Genomic DNA, 23,227 nt, shown 5'->3' on the forward strand with positions numbered 1-23,227 from the left:
TGGTTATTGACCCAGTCGGTCACTCTCCTCCATTCCTAATCAGCAGCAGCAGTGCCTGGGGCTCAGCATTCCCAATGAGCCTCCGCATTTACATCCTGCAGCAAAACTACGAGTGTGGAGAGGTCAATGGCCACATTTCTATCCTGTCTGCTTGGCACAGCATCACGAGCTGGAGATGATGGTTTTACATGTAGCTAATAACATGGAAGAGATTAGTCTCCTATCTACAAATGGATCACTTCTGTACACACTGTGACTGTTTAACTCTCGAGAATGTCACCAGCAAGGCACCGTGAAGCAGTCTGCACACAGCAGCCCTCTGTTGGAATAGTGTATTGATTCTCTTTTCTTAATCTTCAGGTTACTACTTTGAAATTCCATCAATTGGAGCCATCAGAATCAACACCCAGGTAAGATATATGGAGTGCATGCAAGCTGAATACACCTTCGTGAAGTCGGCAAAAAAAAAAAAAGGCAATTAAAATCAAGATGCTCGTTCGTTCTTCCTTCATAGTTGCTTTCATGATAATTATACAGATTGTAGATATGCTTTTAAGTATTCAATTACAAAGGGACATGAGATGATACAATGGATCAGAGTCAGAGATGGAGTGATAACAAGGAGTTTAATGTTTCTTGACGCTCTAAAGTAAAGACTTTCAGATCTTTTCTTTTCACACACAACTCCGGTTCCTTACACACCCATGGTCCTGACAACCCCCCTTCACTTGCTTGAGGCACTACGAGTTTCTAGAGGCCCTTGGGATAACCTCATTCCAGCTGTAGAAATTGACTCAGTCGCTGGAAGGTGGAGGGAGCCACTACACACCCCAACCTTCCCTCCTCCGCTCACCCACCCACCCTCAGCCCCGGTGAGCGATCAGGCCCCAGAATATACTGTCAGCTGTTCCATTAACTCTGGCATATTTATATTCTGAGGACTGCCACTTACTCTAATAGGTTTTCTGAAGGTGGGTGACTACAACTCTCCGTATAGGCCCAGAAGACTCAGTATTTAATCGTACTCTGCCCTTCAACATCACACACTCATCACAGAGTCTCACTCGACTACAGATAACAGATCGACCACAGATGGCAAAAATGTTGTTATTCATACAATCCTGAGTCATGCGATTATGTAGGAAGAGTGGAGTAGTTTTTTTTAAATAAGTGGTACTATATTTTGTGTCTCTGCATGGTCGTGATTTACTGCATCCATTCTGGCCTCTACAGGATGTCAGTGGAGCAACAATAGCAAGCTTTAGTTAGGGTGTTGGTCTTTAGAGGGAACGTACTGATGAGACTGTGGCTGTTACGGTGTCCAGGGAGACAATAACATTTAATCAACATGCAGGGATGCTGCTGGAGTCTACGCGGCTCCGATTCCTTCAGAGCACACATCTCCAGTTGCTGACTTTTTATGTTTCCTTGATTGTTCTAGCCAGGCGGAAAATTTCCCCTATATCCCGTGAAAAGGTCTGGCTGTCATTGTCCTGATGGAATATCTCCCTGTGGCGCATTAAACCAGACTTTTATTGAGCTAATAATAGAATAGGTTACGCCTGTCAGCACCTCACTGTTCAGGCGATGGAAAAACAAACGGTCGAAAAGCATAATACTGAAATATCTGTGTGCTTACACAGGGCGCCCCTTTTGTGGATCGAGGATCAGCACAGGGGTCAGAAACCTGCATTATGTTTCCTTTTTTTTGCTGCAAAATGGATGAAAATTTGTCCGCTTCTGAAAATATCATGAGAATTAACATTTAACCCCAGAGAGAGCTGCAGTTTTTTATTTTGAATATGTTGTGTCGATACATAGATGGACATTTGGTCCCACCAACAGCTGAATTGGATAATTTAGAGCTTTTGTAAATGTTCGCAGAATATTACTCAGTCGCTTTAATGGGAGAATAATTTATCTGTCTCTGGTCTTTATAATAACAAGGCAATGAAATCTCACAGTGCAAACGTCCCGTCCCCCTCGGCAGGCTTCTGTTTGCTCCAAACTGTGCGGTCGCTTCATATGTCACAAGGTCACTCACTCAATAATTTTACCAATTACACACCCTCTCCAAAGTGAGAAGGATCAATAGGTTGTTTACAATAGAAAGACATCTCAGCTGTTGTGCGTGGTGGCTCCTGAGAACAGAGGAATATAGTGAATTTGATGTATTAGCAGTAGACTTAACCCCTCACCTCTATTCACCATCGCTGTGGGACATTCTCACAGTGCTGGCGATGACAGTAGTGCCTCTGGGAGAATGGCCTGTTTGCACGTCGTGCCATTGACACCCCTAATGTGTTTTTAATAGCTCCTTCATAATGATGAAAAACGGCCTTGAGTGTGTCAGGACTGGAGGCTTTATGGCTCGGCAGGACTGGGATGCTGCTGCTGATGGTGGCCCACTGGTTTATGTGGTGACAGAGAGGAGGCCGGTCAGGGTCTTATAGTTTTATGACAGATGAACGTTGGACGGCTCTTCCAGCTCTCTGCCTTTTAATACCAGTACATGACAAGCACTGTAAACGTCTGTTTGATTATGTGTGTTTATTGTGTGGGATTTTTTTGCTGCTGCAGGAGTACCTGGATGTCCTGGGTCGTCCCATGGTGCTGGCTGGGAATAAAGCCAAGCAGGTGCAGTGGACGAACGTCTACCAGGATGCTCTGGTGAGGGAGGCATTTTATGTCATTGACCCCAAGAGTAATGAGTCTTTCTAAATTTGCGTTTGATTATTTACTCCATTTGCGATATTAGATGTATAAATCCTTAACGAATGTCCAATATACAACATTCAGCCTCATTCTAGATGTCAGGAAACAACTATTTGCCATGTTAACATACAGTGAACTAAAGACGTCCTGAGCAGAGAGTCACACTGCCTCTCAGCCAGTGTAACAAAACGTGCGTGTTAAGAAAACCGCCAACTTGGGCTACTGAGTATTTTCATGCAAGTCAGAACACAAACACTCAACGTGCCTTTACTGTCCACCTGCCGGCACCCACCTCTCGTTCGCTCTGCTAGTTACTGAAGCAAAAAATAGCGGATATGTAAATCATCTCGTTTGCCTAATGTACTGACATCGTCACTTGACATTGTCCATAAAAGTAACTTAATTCTGTTATCTGCTATGTTGAGGGGGAGCTTCCACTGGGCTGCTGAGAACAGTGGGGGTAGACAGGGCGGGGTGTGTGAAGGGAGCGGGGAGGTCTGGGCGACAGACCGGTTTGATTTGGTCTAAAAAGCTGGTGCTGAACTGCGACCACTCGTGGGGCCCAATTTGGCATTCAGGACCTTTAAAGATATTTTCTGAAACAATGTTTGGTTTAAGTCATTGTTTTTTTGGGATTAATAAAGTTTCTGTCTTATCTCATCTCTTATCTTATATTTGGCTAAATTCAGGTCATGAACTCTTATTCTTTATAATTATTCTGTCGTCACACATTTTAGACCACCAGGAATGACCGACAACTGAATTATAAAACAACTTACTGCAGGCCCTTTAAATTTATTTCATACAATTTTAAAGACATTAGGCCTTTAAAGTCACTAAATTGTCTAACATTTTAATTTGTGAGGTCTTTCAACCTTTGAGTTTATACAATGTCCATTTAAATTTTTTTCTAAGCTTAAGTTAAGTTGCTCAGTTGATTTAAATACTGCTTCTTGTGCTTATGGGTTTGTATTTTTAATTATACAATTTGTGAAGTTCTATTGAAACGCAACAAAACGTTTTTAATTACATTTCGAACGTGTTTCATCAGGGTTTGGGCCTCGTCATCACTGGAACGATGCCAGTCTTCAACCTCACTGCTGATACTGTAAGCTCTCAGGTAAAGACAACATAGATATGGAACTTAAAATAGCTGGACGTTTTTTCACTTACAAAGCACACAGTATGACTCATGCCCCCCCCGCTGAGCCATTGTTTTAACATCTTTGCCTTCATCATCATGTAAGAACAGTGTTTTGTTGTCATTTATGTTGTTAAGCGATACATGTGTGAGGTTATTCGAACATAGTTTTATTTTGCACCGTTGTCGTTGAACCATCATCAGTCATTTTTATAATGGCGTCCGCCCAGCTGCCGCTCTTCAAGGCAACACCTCCCCCCTGAGGTGACAGCAGACATCACAAGCACACATCTGAGTGTCTTTTATCAGCCATGGAGCACAGATTCATCCAGCTTCCACTATCCATGACCAAAGTATTTACTCTGGGCTTATCACACAGGCTTAAAGCAGTGATGCTGCTGCAAACCGACTCAGTTTAAGATAGACTGTAAAAAATACAGATTGCACATAAAGCGATAAGTCAAAGATGGCATGGAGATTTTCTTAGTAATCTCTAGCACAGCTACTGGCCCTGAATCTCCGATGCCTGTGCTGTGCTGTTTGTGGATAAATTGCTCATAATTATCTCATATGTTCTTCCTACAGAACCAGCTCATCCTCGGAGTCATGGGAGTTGATATTGCAATTAACGAAATCAAAAAGAAGACTCCTACCTACAGAGTGAGCATGTTGTCCTCTCAATATTGCTCTCAGATCACTTTTATATTGATGATTGTGGAACGCCATCTTCAATCACTCTTTTTCTGTGCAGCTCGGAGCTAATGGCTACACATTCGCCATCGACCCAAACGGCTACGTACTGCTGCACCCCAACCTGCGACCCAAAGTAGGTCCAACTACAAACGCAGGCCCAGATTCTAATGAGTTTAGCAGCTTCTGATTCTGAAGTTAAATTTGGATGTTATTCCTGCGAACTGTTGTTAACCCTCCTCCTTCATCTTCTCCTGCTTTCTCTCTTTTTTTTAGATCATTAACTTCAGGGAGCCCGTCACTTTGGACTTTCTGGATGCAGAGCTGGAAGACAACAACAAGGAGGAGGTAAAAAAAAAACAAAAAACACTGCAACATCATCATTACTATCAGCTCTTGTATTTATTATATATTTCATCTGATGATTTTATTTGGCACGTTCCAGTGTATCAGTATGCCTTCTCACGCTGCAGCATCACTCTCTCCCTTTCTCTCTCTCACACGCTCTCGCGCCTTTCAGATCCGTCGACAAATGATTGATGGCAAATCAGGGCAAAGGAAAATCAAGACGCTCATTAAGTCAGTTGATGAGGCAAGTCATCAATATATGAGACTCAATCATGATCCAAAGTAGCACCTTCCTGAATGGCGTTGTAATGAATTTGAATCACTCAGTATGTTGGGGATCCGTTGTTTCACTCCAATTATGGGGAAAGACATGCGCTGAGGACGCGACAGGGTTACTCATCAGAGTCTGTTTGTGGTTGTCCACAGAGATACATCGACGAGGCCCTGCGGACGTACACGTGGACGCCTGTGGAGGGGACAGATTACAGGTAGGTTTTAGATCAAATCACTTGACCTCAGGCGAAAAAAGAAACCTGAACCCGTGAGTGAAGTCCAACTTTGATTCTTTCAGTTCGTCCAGATTGAGTCACAAGTCTCACATTTCGACAGCTGTTATTCATCAACCAGCTATTTACTATCACACATTTGGAACAGACTTAGCACTGAATAACGGCTACTCGCACTCTCGCCTTCCATATTTGCATTCAGTGATTCATCTGAATCACCCGAATTAAAGAACAGTTTCTCTTCGCAGTACTCTAAGCACAAATTAACTGCACAGTTTATTCATTTCAAAACTTGCTTGAACAGTCGAGGTTGCATCATAATGACATTTCCCCCAGGCAACACTTAGCAAATTACAGTTTATGATATTCAATAGTCCTACAAATGTCTGATGTGTGTTTTTTATTACATCTGCTGGCAGTGTGCCTGGTCCTGGCTGAGACTGTGAGGCCTTCTGCACAATTCTCTTAATATTCAACTCAAAGCAAAATTCCAGTGTATTTAACAATCCTTGTGTGTTACTGGTGTGGTCTCTACCAGTCAAATCTGACTCTAAGCAGACACTGAAAGCTTTGATCTGTCATGATTCTTACACTTTAGAGTTCAGGGCAGGATATGAGGCTTGCTTTGAATGTTTCTTTAGATCTAAATTAGCTTTATATTAGAGATAGTCAACTGTAGCTGTAGCTCAGTTCAGCCTTATTTTCTATCTGTTCCGATTAATCCTCTTACAGAGTTATATTTTAGTTATCAATGGCACCACAGATTAAGAGATGAGACATTTTTTTTCTATCTTTAGAGTAAATATTTAGTTATAAAAAGCAATATTTAGATCAGTCAACAGTTCCATGCTGATGTAATAATACAAAGTGGAACTCTTTCTCTTTTATTTGGATAATTTGCATGTAACATTTCAACCTTGGACAGAAACTGAAACATAAATCTGCCCATATTCTTATATTTAAAATTTATCGAATGATAACATGCGTGTAATATAAAAGAGGCCCTCGTTCTGACAAGCTTCGCTGCAGTTCTGCTCAGCTCTACTAAGATTTATAGCTCATTGTTTTAGTTTTCCAACCTCAGTGCTCCCATCAGCTGTTTTCAGAAAAAAAGGTTCTGATAAATCCACCTTCTGGTACCAGCCCAGCACCAAGTGGCAAATAATGTTAGCAACTGGTCGGTGAACATAGGGGAATATTTATCAGCTGAGCCAGATTTTCCCCTATTACTTTTGGGAGACCTAACAAGCGCTAAAGAAGGGAGAATGTTTAAGTTATATTAATTGTGTGGCAGAAATCACAACTCCAAATGAATGCTCCTGTTGCTCTGTGTCTGCTGGACGTGAATGGGCCACTGTTTGCTGCCAAATTCACCATATCGGCTTTATAAGGTGATAATATGTCAGTGTTTTGTTTACAGCTTGTTGTTCTTCCCATAAGTGGCTAAAAAGCCTGTAAACGCCAATTTAATACTAATTGATCCACATTTGGTTTTCTATAAAAATGCAGATAAAACTACCAGCAGCACTCATATTTCACATTCTACATGTTGCTGAACAGTGACAAAATCAGCCATGTGTCATAGATAACAAACATGTTCGATGTAGAACAGAAGGCATTTGATACAAACACAGTTACTTTGCCTGGGAACAGTCATGCTTTGACCTCCTCACAGCATCAAGTACCTATCTGATTTGAGCACATGTGGGAATCAGCTCAAAGATGAGGTCCTCACATTTTCTAGCTTTCTGCTCGTCCTATAAAATCATAACTAATAGCCCTTAAGTTCATACAGTATTTAAAGCTACTATGTGTAGTTTGCTTGTTGTTTGCATTCATTGTCTCTTTTCAGCTCTAATCATATACCGTACACAAATGGATGGAGCTTCAGGGTCTGAAAAGTGAAGCCAATGTAGAAGTGTCTTAAACCTGCATTCTTTCTAATGGCCCACAGGGGGCAACTCTCGTTATTTCAAAATGAGTCTGTATCAAAGCGTATGAGAAAGTGATTCCTCTTCTTACTTGATTTATTACCTCAGTAAACAGCTCTCCAATGAGTGATGCCAATCACTAGTTTTAAGTCTTCCTCATACAGCATCATCATTAAACAAATGATGGTCCTCATTTAGAGTAAACTAGATGATAACGCAGGCATGCTTTAGGGCGTGGCTACCTTGTGATTGACAAGTCATTCCCAAGGCGTGTCCTTGAGTTTTTAGTTGGACCAAATCCTCTCCAGCTCCACCTTCCACCCTCCACCAAAATATGGTCACTTCCGATTCCAAAAAACAACTTGGACTCAGTCAGGGTGTGTTTGAACTTGAGTCTAACCGGTAGGAGATTTAAGGCAGGTTGAGGAAGAATGCCATCCCCCTTGTTAACCTGCCACCCTCCATTCCCTAGTAGTGGAGAGAGTGAGAGAGCAGGGACAAACTTGGTCCATCCTCCTGGTAAAAAGAATTACCAAACTGACTGCTGGGTCTTACAGAGGTGTCTAATCAGTTTCTTTCCTCACAAAACATTTGTGAAGCCTCTTTTGACACCATCTGATGTAACCTTTTTAAACTTGTGTCTATAAGTGAGTGTATGTTTACATGTCAGAGTTTTTTTGTGCATTTATAATGTGTTCCTGATTTTTCTGCCTCGTTACCTCAGTTTAGGGTTGGTACTGCCCACATATAGTGAGAATCACATCAAGGCCAACCTGAGTGACCAGATCCTTCAGGTGCAGTGTAAGTACCCAGGAATACCCAGCATCCTTCACTCTCTGTCTCTCTCCTTCTCTTTCTCTCTGTCCACTCTTTCCTCCTCTCCTCTCTCTCTTTCTCTCCCGAATATGACCTTACGCTCTTATTCAGTCCTTTCGTCCCGGGTCTCCAAAATCATCGATAGGGAGTGTGCAAAGCGGAGTCGCCTGTCCCGCCCCCTCCCCCCTTCTCCCCCCCTCTTCTACGCTCTCTGATAGGCAGGTTCATACCTGAGTCCCCCGACTCCTCTACTGCCCCCTGTTCCCTCCTGTCTTCATGCTGTGCTGTAAACCGGTGATGTTTTTTCTTCACATTGGCTGAAGAAAAAAATAACTGAACTGACAGAAAGGTGAAAGCTGTGGTTTTACTGTGTTACTCAGGTGAAAATAATGGTGACCTTTGTGCTATTATTTTTTTTGCCAAATGCTCTCGCCTCTTCTCCACCAAAGTAATGATTCTGAAGCATCTGTGTTCAAAGTATTTGATGTTCTGGAAAAACTGTGAAAATATGCATGCTTTTCACTCCTTATGATGAGTTTTATGATTTGGGGAATTTTTCCTTCTGTTACGTGTGTGATTTTCTTTTAATTTTTATTCAATGTTTTTTGTTGGATTGTGTGAGATGTCTCTCAGCTTTGGAATCATTCAGTATATAAACTCCCACTGAGCCCGGGATAAGGGCTCGACTAATGTGGGAGTTTGGGTTTTTGTGGGTCTGAATGGGGACACACGTGTGTCTCTCTCATTCTTTCTTTGTCCAGACCCTGTTATTCCGCTCTTTTCCTGTTTCATTTGATTTTGATTTTTTTTTTTTGTTTAACCATGGTTATCTCTCACAGTTACTTGTCTTTAATGTTTTCCTTTCCTGGATTTCCCAGTTTGTTTCCTTTCTTCTGTTGGTTTTCCGTTCCCTCGTTTGCTCTTGCAAATAAGATGTTTGCTCTTCATTTCTTTTTTCTCTCTTGTCTTGTTTGACTTAGATTGGTTTCTTTATTTCAAGAAAGCAATATTTTTATTCAAACAGTAATTGAATAAAATATTGTCTGTGATCCCCCCTTCCCACCCGACCCCCTGTTTCTTTTCTTGCTCACTCCTTCTCTGATGGATCCACACAGTGTCATACACCAAGGGCAAGTATACTCCATATTGGTCCACGTTCCCTACCTTTACTTCCTACTTCCCACCGCTGCCTCCTTCCCACACCTCTCGTCCTCAACCTCTTCCTGCTGCCCTCCCCCTCCCCCTCCCCCTTCTCCCCTCACCTGTCCCAGCCTGCTTGCCTCTGTTCCTGCCCGTCTTGCCTTCAGGACTTTTCCTCCCCTTTTCCTCTTTTTTCCTCCTCCTCTTCCTCCTTTTATCCCTCCTTCTCTTCTTCACCCTCTTGCTGCAGCTCAGATCCCACATCTCTCACGATGGCTCCTTCGGTCCCCCAACCTCACCCTCCTCCCTCCCACGCTGCTCCAGAAGCCACAACAAAAAAAACAAAAAAAAACACCTACTGCACCCAAGGAAGACAGATATTCATGTTCTCTGTTAAAACTTGTCTTTTGTCCTCCTCCTCCTAATCCTTTTCCTTCTGTGGATAGCTCCAAATGGGTTGTGTCTGCCTCCTTTCTCTTTCTCTTTCCTTCACTTTCCTCACATTTTCTTTGACTATATTTCTGTCTCTTCCTCATCTTCCTTCTCCATTTCTCTTTCACCCTTTTGTCTCCTTCCATCTCTCTTTTTCTTTCACTCTGTCTTTTTCTTACAGTGTCATTAGTTAATAAATGTCTTAACTAATTCTCACACTAGGGCTCAGGTATTAACTTTAACTTAATTTAAATTAAAACATTTAGAGCACGTTGAGCTGTATGTAAGAGTAAAATATTTTGTACTGTTTGCTGTAACTTATTTCATAATGTAGGAAGGCAAACACACTAATCTGAAATGTTATATTATAGTCTGACACCTTAGCTGTGATAATATCAGCACATATAGACGAATCCGGCAACCCAATTTGTTCGTTCCGCTACTAGCGGCACCACCATTACTGCAGCGGCAAGTTGTAGTGACTCGGGTCTGCTGACAGCGACAACAACATGGGTGGTTGGACTGATCTTGTAGGCAGTGACCCCCACTTACTAATGAAGGTACCATACACATGTCGATCTTTGTGTTATTTGTGTTATATAGACATAGGTAACATGACTAAGTAAATGCACCTAATTACACTACATTCCATCACTGCTATATTAACAAGCCACCCTAATCATAAAAGAGCTGCATTTAATCATTCAAGATGAATAACATTAGTAAAAAAGTTAGAAATTTAAGAAATTAATGATTTTTCTTTTTTAAGGTATTCAAGATTATTTCATAAATCTGCCACAAAAATGCCAACTACAGGTGACTCAGAGGGTCAAGATTACAACAATAGTTATTTTTCTAAAAATAAATGGCTGTAATTTGTTTAGGAAAGGTCAGAAGTAGACAAATAGTAATTTCGAAGTATAAAACCTCCATGTTCATTTTTAAAAATAAAAACTGCGGTGTTGATGCTCAGTCTGAGTTCACATTAAAAAAAGAATGAAAAAAAAAAACACAATTTAATTTTTGTATTCTTTTAAATGTAACCATTGTCAGACAAGGCCAATATAAAATTGGAACTTAAACTAAGCCTGGCTGAAACTTAATGCAGACTGTTAGAATAGGGTAGAAAAAACCAAAACAAATACAGGACAGTCAGGTGACCCTAAAATATATCTAGGTCTTTGAGGAATAATTAATGATTGAAATGAATATTCATAATAAGTGAATTTTTTTCTGGACATTCTTGTCAAAAGTGACGTAACATAAAACATTTTTTAAAAATTGTTAATTTCTTAGGACAGCTTTCATTCAGTAACATAGTCAGACACCGCTGCAGTAATAGTTCCTTGTCTGCTTCTGGTACTTAACTGGATTCTTCTATATGTGTATAAGTATTGTTATTTATTCATAGTAGAGTCAAACGGAATCTCTTATGGTCATGATATTTTAATGTAGCTATTCTCTATTGATCTAAATATAAAAACTACCGACTTAACATTTGTCAGCTGCCGTAGTATCTCGTCAGTAGCTGGAGACGTCGCAGCCTGCAGACTGACCCTTCAGGGCTGAGCTGTGTCCTGCCCACCCAGGTCCTCCCATGTTGTCAGGTGTCAGGGTGCTGACTCCTGTGTCGTCCCTCTGTACTCCCTGTCTCCATCAGCTTGTTTCCCTCCCTCCTCACCCCTCAGACCGCCAGGGGCACGGCCCAACACTTCCTCAGTAAACCCGACCCCGGATGTGCATGGCATTGTGGGCGGAAAACTACCTGGGCACTCTATTTTAGCTCTAAAATGAAACCTTTTCTCTGCTTGTATACGGTCACAGGTCACGGCCTAATGAGACAATAACATGTTGGATTCATCGCAGACTCTCCTGTCGAGGCTTTAATGATGCTTGATATCTTGTGTTCTGCTCTGTCTGTGATAGATTAATACTAAGTTGCCCCTCGACATGCCCTTCACAATGCAATGCATCTCCTCTGATTATGTGTCTCTCTGAGCCCACTCTCCTGCCAGTCTGAGGGGTGACTACTTCCATCAGGACCTTCACCCACCTCTCCCCTGCAATAGTTGGCCATGTTGATGCCTGCCTGATCTGAAAGCACTCATTGTGTTCAATCCGTCTGAGAACTTGCTTCCTGACACGGCACGTCTCGCAAGTCAGTTCTCAGACGTCCAAAACATGTTAGCGTGAAACCAAACGAATCGGAAAACGCTTGTTGACAAAGTGACAGACAAAAAAAGGAAAAAAAAAGAAGGTGTGAGTGCTTGTGAAACCAAAGCTGTCGTCCATTGAGAGTCGGGTTCTATTTGAGGCACCATATTGGCTAACGCTAGTGTTCCCATGATACCTCACTGTTGCTATGGTAAACTCCCTCCTGCGTCCCCACACCTCTGAAGAACAGCTGCTGTTTACCCACTACTCCCCACTGCTCTGCCCACTGCTCTTCCCCGATAATCTTCCCCTTTCTGTTGCAGATTTTGAATCACTGCTGCCAAACAGTTTTGAGTCTGAAGGACATGTATTCATTGCTCCCAGGTAGCTCTGTGTGTGAACGCTCGCTGTCGTTGATGGTCATCAGTTTCTGGTCTTGTCTTTTGCCTTTTTTGTGATGTTGAGTTGCACAGTGTGGAAGTGGTTGGTTTCATTCATTTACTTTTATTTTTGAGTAGTTGTTTTACATGTAAGGTGTAAATTGAATCTAAAATTCATCATAACCTCATTAGTTTCCCTCATTAGGACAAAGTATTGAAGCCACGTCAGATCTTCTTTGCATGCCGCCACATGTTTGTATTAGTCAAATAGACTTGTCACAATAATTGCTTTTTGCTAGATGGCATTTTGTCCCAGAAGTATGGAGGACTGAAACCGCTGACATCAAATGAAGACATAAATAAATAATGGCTCAATTTATAAATTGATATGCCATTAAATGCACCAAAAGTAGAATAGGAAAAAAATGTAGCCATTAATAATATAAAAGAATTGAAATAAAGTGGTATTTCTGCTTTAAATTGCATCTGTTTTTCTTTACTTTTGTAATAATTCAACTATTTATTTCATTTTCCCATTTAATCTTCCTTTCATTTTTTTTACTTAACTATTTTATTTCTACTTTTGCCTTTTTGCATCTGTTTAAGCCTCCTTACGTAACTGAGGGGGCTGTCAATAAAAGTCAATCAATTGATGCCTTCATTTATTTTCTATTTCTTTTTTGGTGTACTTAATGGCATATTCATTTATTTATTGAGCCATTTACGTATTTATTTATTTATTTATTTATGTCCAAACAGAAATAATTGTGTTGAATAATATTACTGTCATTTTAAGACCATTTTGTGCCGCTGATATATTGATAATAATTCTGAAGTAATCTGTTTCCTGGATTTTTTTAAATTAAAAACAGGTTTGACAATGAAGGAGCGATTAACTTTTAATCCTTAGTATTCAGACAGTGGTATTGGAAAAATAATTCAAATTATCCTAAATAAGATAAAACCACACATCCAAAACTATAAATTAGATATGACAACTCCCTGAGGTGCCTGCTGTTTATTATGGCATCATGTTGACTATAATGTTGGTGACACTCTTATGTAAACAAACACGCGTCTAAACACAACGGCCATATCAAGGTCACCAAAAACAATGAGAATATGTGAATGATAACGTAATTATTGTGACAGTCCTATACACAAATACATCCGGGAGTCTTTAGATTCGTTTTTCAGTGGAATGAAAGATAATTGTGAATAAAAGAAGAAAAAGAAGAAGAAGAAGAAGAAGAAAATGGATATTGGACGATTAAAAGTGAAACTACCAAAAAAAAAGCTCCAGTATGTATGAAATGAATGACTGAACTCCTCTTTGCATGTTCTGTTTTGTTATCAAACCCTCATCGCCTCCAGCTGAAGCCTGAACTCTGCACCACACTGATACAATCACTCTTTCATTGTGATGCCTGTCCACGTTTTCGTTTGGATTGACAGCCACCTGAGCATATTGGAATTCATGCTTTAAGACATGCATGCTGCTCATGATAGCATCAAGTGACACATCTATTCGTGCTTCCCCACTTCTTGTATTGTGTCACTCTATGAAGGACAAATGAGGCAGAGTGTTTCTGTTTTATGGATGTGTTTGTTTTTAACCTTCTTTTCTCTGAGTTAAAATATCTGGTCTGTTTCTCAGGGAGTACTGCAATGATCTGGACCTGTCCAACAACAACACTGAGTTCCTGCTCAACTTCATTGCTCTCATGGAGAAGGTGACACCGGACTCCAAACAATGTGAGTTTCACTTCTTCTTACCCCCTTACAAGGCTTGGCAAATCCCTAAAACTCAGACAGAGAAATCTATCTGATGTGGACATTAACTCATAATCTGATGGTTGTTATTATTCTGTTTAGGTGACAACTTGCTCCTTCATAACCTGATCCTGGACACCGGCATCATCCGGCAATTGGTGGAGAAAGTGTGGAAGAATAAAGACTTGAACACGTAAGTACGGTTAGCCGGCACTGAGGGAGCCGCATCTTTAGATCTGACTCCGAATCTGATTTGATTTCTGTCTCTTTCTCTCCCTCCTGACATTTAGATACGGTTTTCTGGCCGTGTTTGCTGCAACAGATGGTGGCGTAACGAGAGTGTTTCCGAACAAGTGAGTGCACTCGTCGTCAAGGCTGTGCGTCCGGAGAGCAGCTGCTCTGTAGATCTGTCATGTTTCTCACTTTATTTTGAGTTGTGAGGAGTTGATATGTTTCCCTAAGCAGATAGTACAGCAAGAGGCTTATAGCTCGGATTTACAACCCCAGTGTCTGTGCTCTTAAATCTCAGGGCTTCGGAGACCTGGGAGGAAGACCCTGAGCCATTTAATGCCAGCTATTACCGCCGCAGTCTCGACAACAAGGGCTACATCTTCCGAGCGCCTTATCGAACAGGTGAATGATGCTCTCAGTCTCGGGTTGTATATCTCACACCGAGCCTCGTAATGTGTTGTGGCTCTTTGTTTCTAAACCCCCCCCCTCGTGGCTTGTTTCTCTATTTGTTTCCCTGTTAAAGCCAGGGACGAGCTGCTGAATCCTGAGAACGACACCATTGGGATCCTGGTCAGCACGGCAGTGGAGATCACAGTTGGAGGGAAGACCATCAAGCCTGCAGGTGGGCTCACGCTCTGAAAGAGGAGAGAAAATCCTGATGGAGATTGTTAAAGAAAACGTTTTAGAGATAATTACACACCTGTGTTTGTATTTATTGTCCTTGCTTTGCATTTGTTTGTTGGGACTTTTATGTGCATGGGTGTTGTATTTTGAATTTTCTGTCTTTGTTTTTTTCAGTGGTTGGAGTGAAACTAGACCTTGAAGCCTGGACGGAAAAGTTCAAGATTCTTGCCAGCAACCATACAGATAACCGTCAGGGCTCAAATACGGTACTAAAATCTACCTTGCGAATAAATTTACACGCTTAAGCCTTCAGTAGTTTCTATGATGATCAGCTACTGATATTGTTTTTCGTTCTTTGTGACAGTGTGGACCAAACAGGGGCTGTGAGATGGACTGCGAAGCCAACAGTGATGTTAGTATTTGTTGAAATTTTGAATTGGTTTCCTTTTTAGGGCAACCATATTTCACAATTTCAGTCCGGAAATGTTTAACGGAAATTCCAGTATTTTTAAACCTGGGCACTATATTAACATGCTTCATACTCTTCAAAAACAAGGCTTATCTTGATAGAAATCATATTCATTAGGACAGTCACAAACGAACAGAGTCTCCTCCTCAAGCTTGATTTAATGTCAACATAGCACTGTGCTGTACTGCTTTCCCAGTGTGCATCTAATTAAAAGCCCATGTTTGTTTCTGTGTGCAGGACCTCCTGTGTTATTTAATAGACGACGGTGGATTCTTGATCATGTCCAATCAGAAGGAGGACTGGAACAAGGTGAAGTCAAAAATTAAGTTTTCATGCTGACCGTTGTGGTTTCTCACTAGTCTTTACACTCAGCTTCACCCGTGTGTTACTCTCCCCAGGTGGGAATGTTCTTCAGTGACGTCGATGCCTACTTGATGCACGCTCTCTACAACAACTCCTTCTACAACCGCAAGCAGTCATTTGACTACCAGTCTGTGTGTGAACGGCTGCCCAACAGTGAAGCTGGAGCAGCACCCAGAGGAGTGTTTGTGGTGAGAACACTGCAGAGTAGATGATTATGTGCTGAATTAATGGTATAAGGAGAGACTAATGGTGGGTGGAAATACACATGTGATCCATTTGATTCGATGTTCTAACATTTTTCTATTTTTGGCTGTATCTGCAGCCCACGATTGCAGATTTTGTAAACGTGGCTTGGTGGACATCAGCAGCTGCATGGTGAGAGTCCTGGAATGAAAAACAAACACATAGTACACACACACACACACACACACACACACACACACATACCGTACCCAAAGAGAACCATATTCACTCCAGAATATATTATTACAACTATTCTCCTCCCTGTCTCTACAGGTCCTTGTTTCAACAGTTTATATATGGACTGGCGTATCACAGTTGGTTCGCCACAGGTGGGTACAAGCAACATGTTCAGTTATTTTTATACGTCTGCATGTAAAGAATAAAGGAACAAGAACATTTTGGGAAACAGTTTTTAATTTTTCAGTTTTCCAGCCGTGGTGCTCAAACTATAAAGAAAAACTACGCATATAAATGATGGCTAGGGGAGAGTGTGACAGACTTTTTTGTAGAATCAGATCTTATCAATCAATCGAACTGACAAGTGTTACTCTCACACGTCTTTGTGCTCTGGTGATGCTGCAGACGAGGTGGATGCAGAAGGATTCGACTCCAAAGAGCGGAGTTGTGTAATGATCCAGACTCAGTACTACTTGAGCAATCTCAGCAGCTCCTACAACATCCTGCAAGACTGTGGCAACTGCTCCAGGTCTGTACACATGTTAACACACACGCACCACAAAGAATTGTACTGTGACAGGGACTCAGTTAGCAAGACGTATTCATCTTTCCGTTGGAGCTAATAAACTCTGGTGATGATTAAACCGTATCAGCTTTAATGAAACGGTCACATCATGGGCTAAATGAGCCTTATAAGACCCTCTCATGAATCTCACTGATCCATTAGCAAATGAGCCTGTGATGTAAGCGAGCAGAGGGGGGTTGTTGACAGAGTTCTCTCTCTCTCTCTCTCTCTCTCTCTCTCTCTCTCTCTCTCTCTCTCTCTCTCTCTCTCCTCTCTCTCTCTCTCTCTCTCTCTCTCTCTCTCTCTCTCTCCTCTCTCTCTCTCTCTCTCTCTCTCTCTCTCCTCTCTCTCTCTCTCTCTCTCTCTCTCTCTCTCTCTCTCTCTCTCTCTCTCTTGCTCTCCCTCTGCAGGCTGATTCATGCCAAGAGGATAAACAACACCAACTTGCTCTTTGTCGTGGCGGAGAAGATATCGTGCAACACCTGCAACATCGAGAAGCTGTCCCAGGAGGAGGAGGAGTGTATCCTTTTTCTCACTGTTCGCCAGCTGGCAGAGAAGAACACACACTCTGCAATCGCTCGATGCTATCTCCTTATCAAACATACATGTGGAACGAATGTTTCACATTCATTCAATGTTATTTTTTATCGCAGTGGAGTGAATTATGACTACTTATTATATCTGCGGCACCGAGTGAGGAAGGTGTGTGTGTGTGTGTGTGTGTGTGTGTGTGTGTGTGTGTGTTTGGGTAGATGATGCAACATTGCGAAAAAGCAGCAATTCAAAAGGATTTTAATATTCCTTAATTGAGTCAATTTTCAGTCAAGGAGGAGAATCCATGTGAAGAAATGCCCGTGGCGCGCTATCGAAAAGGACCCTCCACCTGCTTCGATAATAACATCTCTGTAAGACTCTCAGACACGATATCAATGAGCGGAGTCATTCAGACACAAACAAACAGGCAGTTTGGCATTTACTCGCCCTGAGTAGGTAGTGCTAACGATTATCTCTTAATATTCTGTTGCAAACTTATAATTAAAGGAGCCATTTGTGAGATATGGCCAGAGGTTTATTTTGAAAACATTCAGATAATGAACTAAGATTGTAAACTGAGTGTGGAGAAAGGCGTCTCTATGCTGTGTAGCAGAGATGTCTTCGAAAGTAAGCATTCTAACCAGCTTACCCTGGTCCGTCCTGTTTCGTACTACACTTTGTTTTGGCAAGGCGTGATAAATGAAAAAACTAAATAACATCACAAAGTGCCATGAAATAAAATACTCACATTCATACTAAGATGTGGAAATCTTACAACTCTACACTCCCTTTTCACCCACTCCTCTCCCGTCCCGGCCTGCCATGTCTTGTCGCCCTCCCGGAGTCATACTCTTGGTCAGAGCTGCTGTAAATCCATACTGTATCCCCTGTTGTCAAACTGACCTGCGACTGACTGACTCGGAGGCTGTGTTCAGTTACAGTTTGACATCCAGCCGTGTTTACTCTCATGTCAGGCTGCCAGACCGAGGAGACAGTCTCGAGGGCCACTGGCTCCACGACTTAACTGAGCTTGTCAGTTGTCAGTAACTCTTGTGATATGCCACCCCCTGTGTTTCTGAAGCTTTGAATTCTGAACCATATTCTACGAATTCTTCCATACTTCAATGTCAAACTCCCTCCAAATCATAAGGTAGTGAAAGTATTTGTATTCATTCATCACACATAACACAACAAATATAAACAGTATAGACCGTGTTAGTAGTGACAATACCAAACTTGGGATACTAAACTTTTTCACTGTCCTGCTCTCATCCACTGACATAATGTCTGGTTTGCCATCTATCATCTGAATCCCAGTGAAAGCAGGTTTCATCTCTGTATTAAAACACACACCCCGTGTACTCGATGTGAGCTGACAGCTGCTTTTTCCCCCTCTGCAGGAGAACACATCAGACTGTGGACGAGGCCACTCCTTCCGTCCATGTCTCTACACTTTGCTGCTCATCCAGCTGCTCCTACTTTATCCCGCCATCAGCCCCAACATTCACTCTCTACTACATTAATTCCATTTTCCTCTGCTTCTCCTCCTTGTAGCCCTCCCAAGCTTCTCTCCTCACCCAAAAAAAAAACCCTCCAACCTCCCCTCTCCGTGCCCCTAAGCTTCCCCCCCCCGATATAGTCATAGGTAATAATGGGACTTCCCATCACGGCAAGTTGGAAGCCCTGAGTGCCGCGCTACCCAGCTCGCTTCAGTTCATGTCGCTTATTGACAACTGCCGGACATTTGTGTCCTCAGCCAGTTAATCTACATCTGCAGGAGGAGTGGGTGGTGCCGGACCACCCGGATCATCAGAGGCAGCGTCAGAAAAGAGAAAACACGACTCCCCCCACGCCTTCATGACCAACCCCGCCACCTCCACCATCCAGAAAAGGAAGGAGAAAGAGGACCGGTGGATGTCCTCGTCACAGACCTGCCGCCTCATACTGACTGGAGAGTTGAGGTTGTCTGTCCGCCTTCGGCCTCCTCCTCCTTTTCTCCTCCATCTCAGAGTGTCACCGCTCTGTCGTTTTGGCCTCTCGATAAGAGGCTGCGGACCATAAAACCACCATAAAAGAAAAAAAAACGAGAAAAAACAAAAAAGAACTGTCAAGTATACAAAATGTCAAGTATAAACTGCTGAAGTGATGAGTATTCCAAACATTACAGTATATTTAGTTTTAAATTTGAAAAGGAAGTCGTTAGGTGTTAACTTAAACATTAATTTATGCACTGTATCTACTTGCCAAAATGAGATAGACTTTCATGTGGTCTTATTTTTTATAGCCAAAACATGAAGAGGAGGCGGCTTCTGATTTAGATTTAACCATGACGAGGAAGAGGAGACACTCAGAAACTGAACGCTGATTCATTTTGTGCAGCGCCTGATTACAGATTATTGCTTATAAAAGACGTCCACTGGGGATTATTGTAATTACATGATGGTAATCGCATTTGTTAAAGTACATTTCTGTTATATTTAACGTTTAAGGCTCGTGTTATCTGACTTACACAATAGTGACGGCTGTAAAACATGAATCAGTGTTCGGTTACATTGTCGATGTCTTCTAGCGTTTCTCCTTTCAGGACCGTTCTGACCTCTGGTTTGGACTGATGCTCAAAAAAAAAAAAAGAAACCCCTGTGCTCTCTGACGCTAAAGCTCACCTCTGCCAATCCTCATGAGGCTTCTAACCGAAATCACAATTTGTAAATGTGCTTTACTTCTGTTCACACACGCAGAAAAAAAAAAAGATCTCTGCCTCATGACCGTCTCGTACTCGTCCCAGGTGGGTTTTATTTTATTTTATTACCTTCGACTGATGCTGTTCAATCTTCAAAAACCATTCGCTGCTGGGGGATAGGGGCTTATCAACATTTCCAACAAAAGTGCAGAAGAGGCAACTAAATATGGTGATCACGTGCAAAGTAGTAGTGTGGTTGTAATCCGTCACAGTTCATCATTCGATCATTACGGTGTGTGAAAAGTCATTTTAGACTCCCATGTTTAGGAGCCGCTCTGTTTCATAGTGCCTTGATGCACTTTGTTTTGGACCACATCGGCTGTATAAGAGTAGAGCCACCGTATAGTACCTTTATAGAGCAGCCACCTTTGAGGCTTTGGACTGAATCTGTCGGCTATAGAAAAATAGCTTTACGCTGAGCCGCTGACTGGCTCTAGCTTCAGTGTATCTGCCCTCTCGGCTCCAGAGCCACCCGACTGCCATCGTATGAAGTTACTATACCGTTCCTTTACAAAGCCATGTATAGAGCTACGATACACTATCAGTATACAGCGACTTAACTGGCCATAGAACGTTTTTAGGGCCACCTGACTGCTATAATTCTGCCTGAGTCGTATGCGTGGATGCGTGCGTGTTAGTTTTTGCGTTTAAAAACCCTCAAAGGGGAATGTCTTTTAAATGAGTTGTGGAGTGTGTGAGGGGGATGACAGTCTTGGTAGCTGTTTTTTTTTTCCTGTCCCTATGTTGCAGCGGACAAAATCCAGTGTTGTCGCTGAGGAAACGAAAAAGGGATTTTACTGAAAACAAAAAAAAAATAATCCATCGTTAACCGTCAGTCTGCCTAAATATTAATCAGAGGGAGCAGAGGTGTCCGAAAGAATGTGTAGTTTTCATCAGTGTTTATCTGCTTCAAATGCAACATAGGTAACAAAGCCTCTCTAAATGCCTTAGTGTTACACAGTACAGAGCTCTGATCACCTCCCCCTCCCCTTCTCATCTGTACACGCACACACACAAATAGATCCTCCAAAATATCCTCCACTCCCTCTGGACTCTTCTTGGTGTTCTGCAGTAAGTATAGTGAGCTCTAATTTTGTATTTTGTACGTCTTGGAATGATTCGTTATTGACTGATGCCTGTTCAATTACATGCCTGAAAGCAGGTGGGAGTTTTTCAATTTAAAAAAAAAACACACCGCCGACCTTCAATGTTCACGCCCACACGAAAAACCCTCACTGTATCGCTCAGGTGGGAACGACTCACGCGACAATTTGAACCTTAACTTCTCACTCTGTACAGTTGTTGGTACTATTTGATGTGGCAAACATGCTGGCACAGTAACTGCGGCGCCGCTCCGAAACAAATCAGAATGAAAAAACCGTTGGAAAATTGAATGACACGCGTTTCCAAATTTGGCTCCTTTTCAGTGTGGAGCGCTGAGCAGATGCAGCCGTACTTTTCTGGCATTTGTTTGTCTCTGTCCTGTGCCATTAATTCTGTCTGTATATCCCTATTTCCACTGTCTGTAAATGAGCGCTACACGTGCCTGTGGAAATGTACCCCCTGCAACTTCCTCTCTTTACCTGGCTCTGTACTCACACATTTACTAAATATGTAGGCCTACGTTTTTGTTTTGCACCTGCACCGACACATAATGCAGACACACACACCTATAGGCAAACATGTAAAGACACTTATTCATGCCCAGCTGGGAGATGTCAAGCACCAGGCAACAAGTGAGCCAAGGACGTCACTTCCCAGGTGTTTTTATTTGGGGTGAGCGGGTGGAATGTCAGAGGCAAGCTCAGGGAGTGGGTCTCCACAGAGCAGCACGGGCCCGTCGAACAGAAGGTCACGGAAGAATCATGTGGTGACGTCTGCGCGTGCATCCCCACTGAAAAACTCGGCACAGTCGCCAGAAAGAAATGTCGGCACTGTACATTTCTGCAAACAACAGATACGTTCAATTTGTAATTTTCACACAAATCATCAACATTTCTACAACATGTATCCTATCGTGTTTAGGGCACGTGTGTGTGAGCTGACACCTTGGCATTGTTTCAACCGGAACATTTTTAACAACCATCAAAACTTTTTTTTGTTGTATTTGTGGCAACAAAACCTGATATTTTACACAATACATTGGAACTTTTTCCCCGTCATGTTTGTGCAACAATACTGAATATTTTCATTGAGACGTTTGGTCATTTTCCAGCCGCGATTGACCGACAAAACCCACATTTTTCAATGACATGTTGGAATATTTCTAAGTGTGTTTTTTGCAACCAAACCAGATATATTTTCATGAGATGTTAGGTCATTTTCCAGCTGAATTTGAGGGAAAAAAGTGAAACATTGGAACATTTTCCAGCCACGTTTGTTGCTACAACACCAGATATATTCAACAAATTGTCAAAAAAAAGATCTTCACCGAAGCCTAATCATGTTGTTTTTGTGCCTAAAGAACCTAAAGAAATGTTAACTTCCAACATGTCTGTGGTTTGCAGAAATGTACAATGCCGACATTTATTCTAGCGACTGGGTTGGATAACTGCTCTAAAGGGACAGACGTCTGATTTCTGTGGTTTGAAAAATTTACTTTTGCCAAAAAAAAAGAAAAACAAAGAAAAAAATTGAAAATTGGACCAGCTTGGGGTTTGAGAGGGAGGGGTCAGCTTTAGGACACGACCCTAAAATAAGTAGGGGGTGTCTTCATAAAGCCTCGAGGCCCCTCCCGACCCTCGCTGCATCTGTGTTGGTGCGTCTCTGTGGGAAAGACACGTGTGTATGTGATTCTGTAGTCTGTAGTCTGGTGCTATGTGACCATGTTTGAAAAGTGTGTGAAAAAATAACAGCAACATTTAGAGAAAAAAAAAAAGAAAAAATCAGACGAATTTTAAGTGAAGTTAAAAAATAAATATATAGGAATACAGCACTGTTGATAAGTTTGAGATCTGAAGTCAAAATGTTTTGATTTATTTTTTCGGGTTTTGTTTCCTTTCTTGTGCGTGTGTGAGTGTGAATGTTGGTGTGTGTGGAAGATTTAGCTCCTTCTTTTCTGGGCACTGGTCCATGTCGCTCCATTCTTTTGTACAGATGAAGCTAAAAAAAAAAGAAAAAAAAGAAGAAGAGGGCAAAATTTGTAAAATATTGTGTCTGTGACTCCTTGTAAAATATTTTCAAATTGTTTATTACAGAGAATCAGTTATTAAATAATGTTCATATTTTTCACTTCATTTCAGTGTGTGGTGTTAT

At 41.8% G+C, this 23,227-nt stretch overlaps 1 protein-coding gene across 6 annotated transcripts in view; it reads left to right on the plus strand.

Moving 5' to 3' along the window:
- The window catches only part of cacna2d2a (calcium channel, voltage-dependent, alpha 2/delta subunit 2a), a 171,667-nt gene extending 148,459 nt beyond the window's left edge, over nt 1–23,208 (plus strand). For 4 of the 6 annotated variants that reach the window (XM_030420234.1, XM_030420233.1, XM_030420230.1 and 1 more), the window contains 26 exons: nt 361–410; nt 2,581–2,670; nt 3,767–3,835; nt 4,442–4,516; nt 4,608–4,682; nt 4,823–4,894; nt 5,067–5,138; nt 5,321–5,382; nt 8,056–8,132; nt 9,263–9,277; nt 12,197–12,257; nt 13,911–14,008; nt 14,129–14,219; nt 14,317–14,379; nt 14,556–14,659; nt 14,781–14,879; nt 15,056–15,147; nt 15,246–15,293; nt 15,588–15,659; nt 15,749–15,901; nt 16,036–16,088; nt 16,230–16,285; nt 16,539–16,662; nt 17,109–17,218; nt 17,521–17,603; nt 18,633–23,208. In XM_030420234.1, coding sequence (XP_030276094.1) covers nt 361–410; nt 2,581–2,670; nt 3,767–3,835; nt 4,442–4,516; nt 4,608–4,682; nt 4,823–4,894; nt 5,067–5,138; nt 5,321–5,382; nt 8,056–8,132; nt 9,263–9,277; nt 12,197–12,257; nt 13,911–14,008; nt 14,129–14,219; nt 14,317–14,379; nt 14,556–14,659; nt 14,781–14,879; nt 15,056–15,147; nt 15,246–15,293; nt 15,588–15,659; nt 15,749–15,901; nt 16,036–16,088; nt 16,230–16,285; nt 16,539–16,662; nt 17,109–17,218; nt 17,521–17,603; nt 18,633–18,755 — 2,087 coding nt within the window. In that variant the 3' untranslated portion in view covers nt 18,756–23,208. Of the gene's footprint in view, nt 1–360; nt 411–2,580; nt 2,671–3,766; nt 3,836–4,441; nt 4,517–4,607; nt 4,683–4,822; nt 4,895–5,066; nt 5,139–5,320; nt 5,383–8,055; nt 8,133–9,262; nt 9,278–12,196; nt 12,258–13,910; nt 14,009–14,128; nt 14,220–14,316; nt 14,380–14,555; nt 14,660–14,780; nt 14,880–15,055; nt 15,148–15,245; nt 15,294–15,587; nt 15,660–15,748; nt 15,902–16,035; nt 16,089–16,229; nt 16,286–16,538; nt 16,663–17,108; nt 17,219–17,520; nt 17,604–18,632 lie in introns of those variants that run through there. The other 2 variants (XM_030420231.1, XR_003984362.1) reach the window with 2 other exon arrangements.
- The last annotated feature ends 19 nt before the right edge of the window (nt 23,209–23,227 follow it).

The sequence above is a fragment of the Sparus aurata genome, chromosome 6 (genome assembly GCF_900880675.1).
Source record: "Sparus aurata chromosome 6, fSpaAur1.1, whole genome shotgun sequence".
Taxonomy (NCBI): Eukaryota; Metazoa; Chordata; class Actinopteri; order Spariformes; family Sparidae; genus Sparus; species Sparus aurata.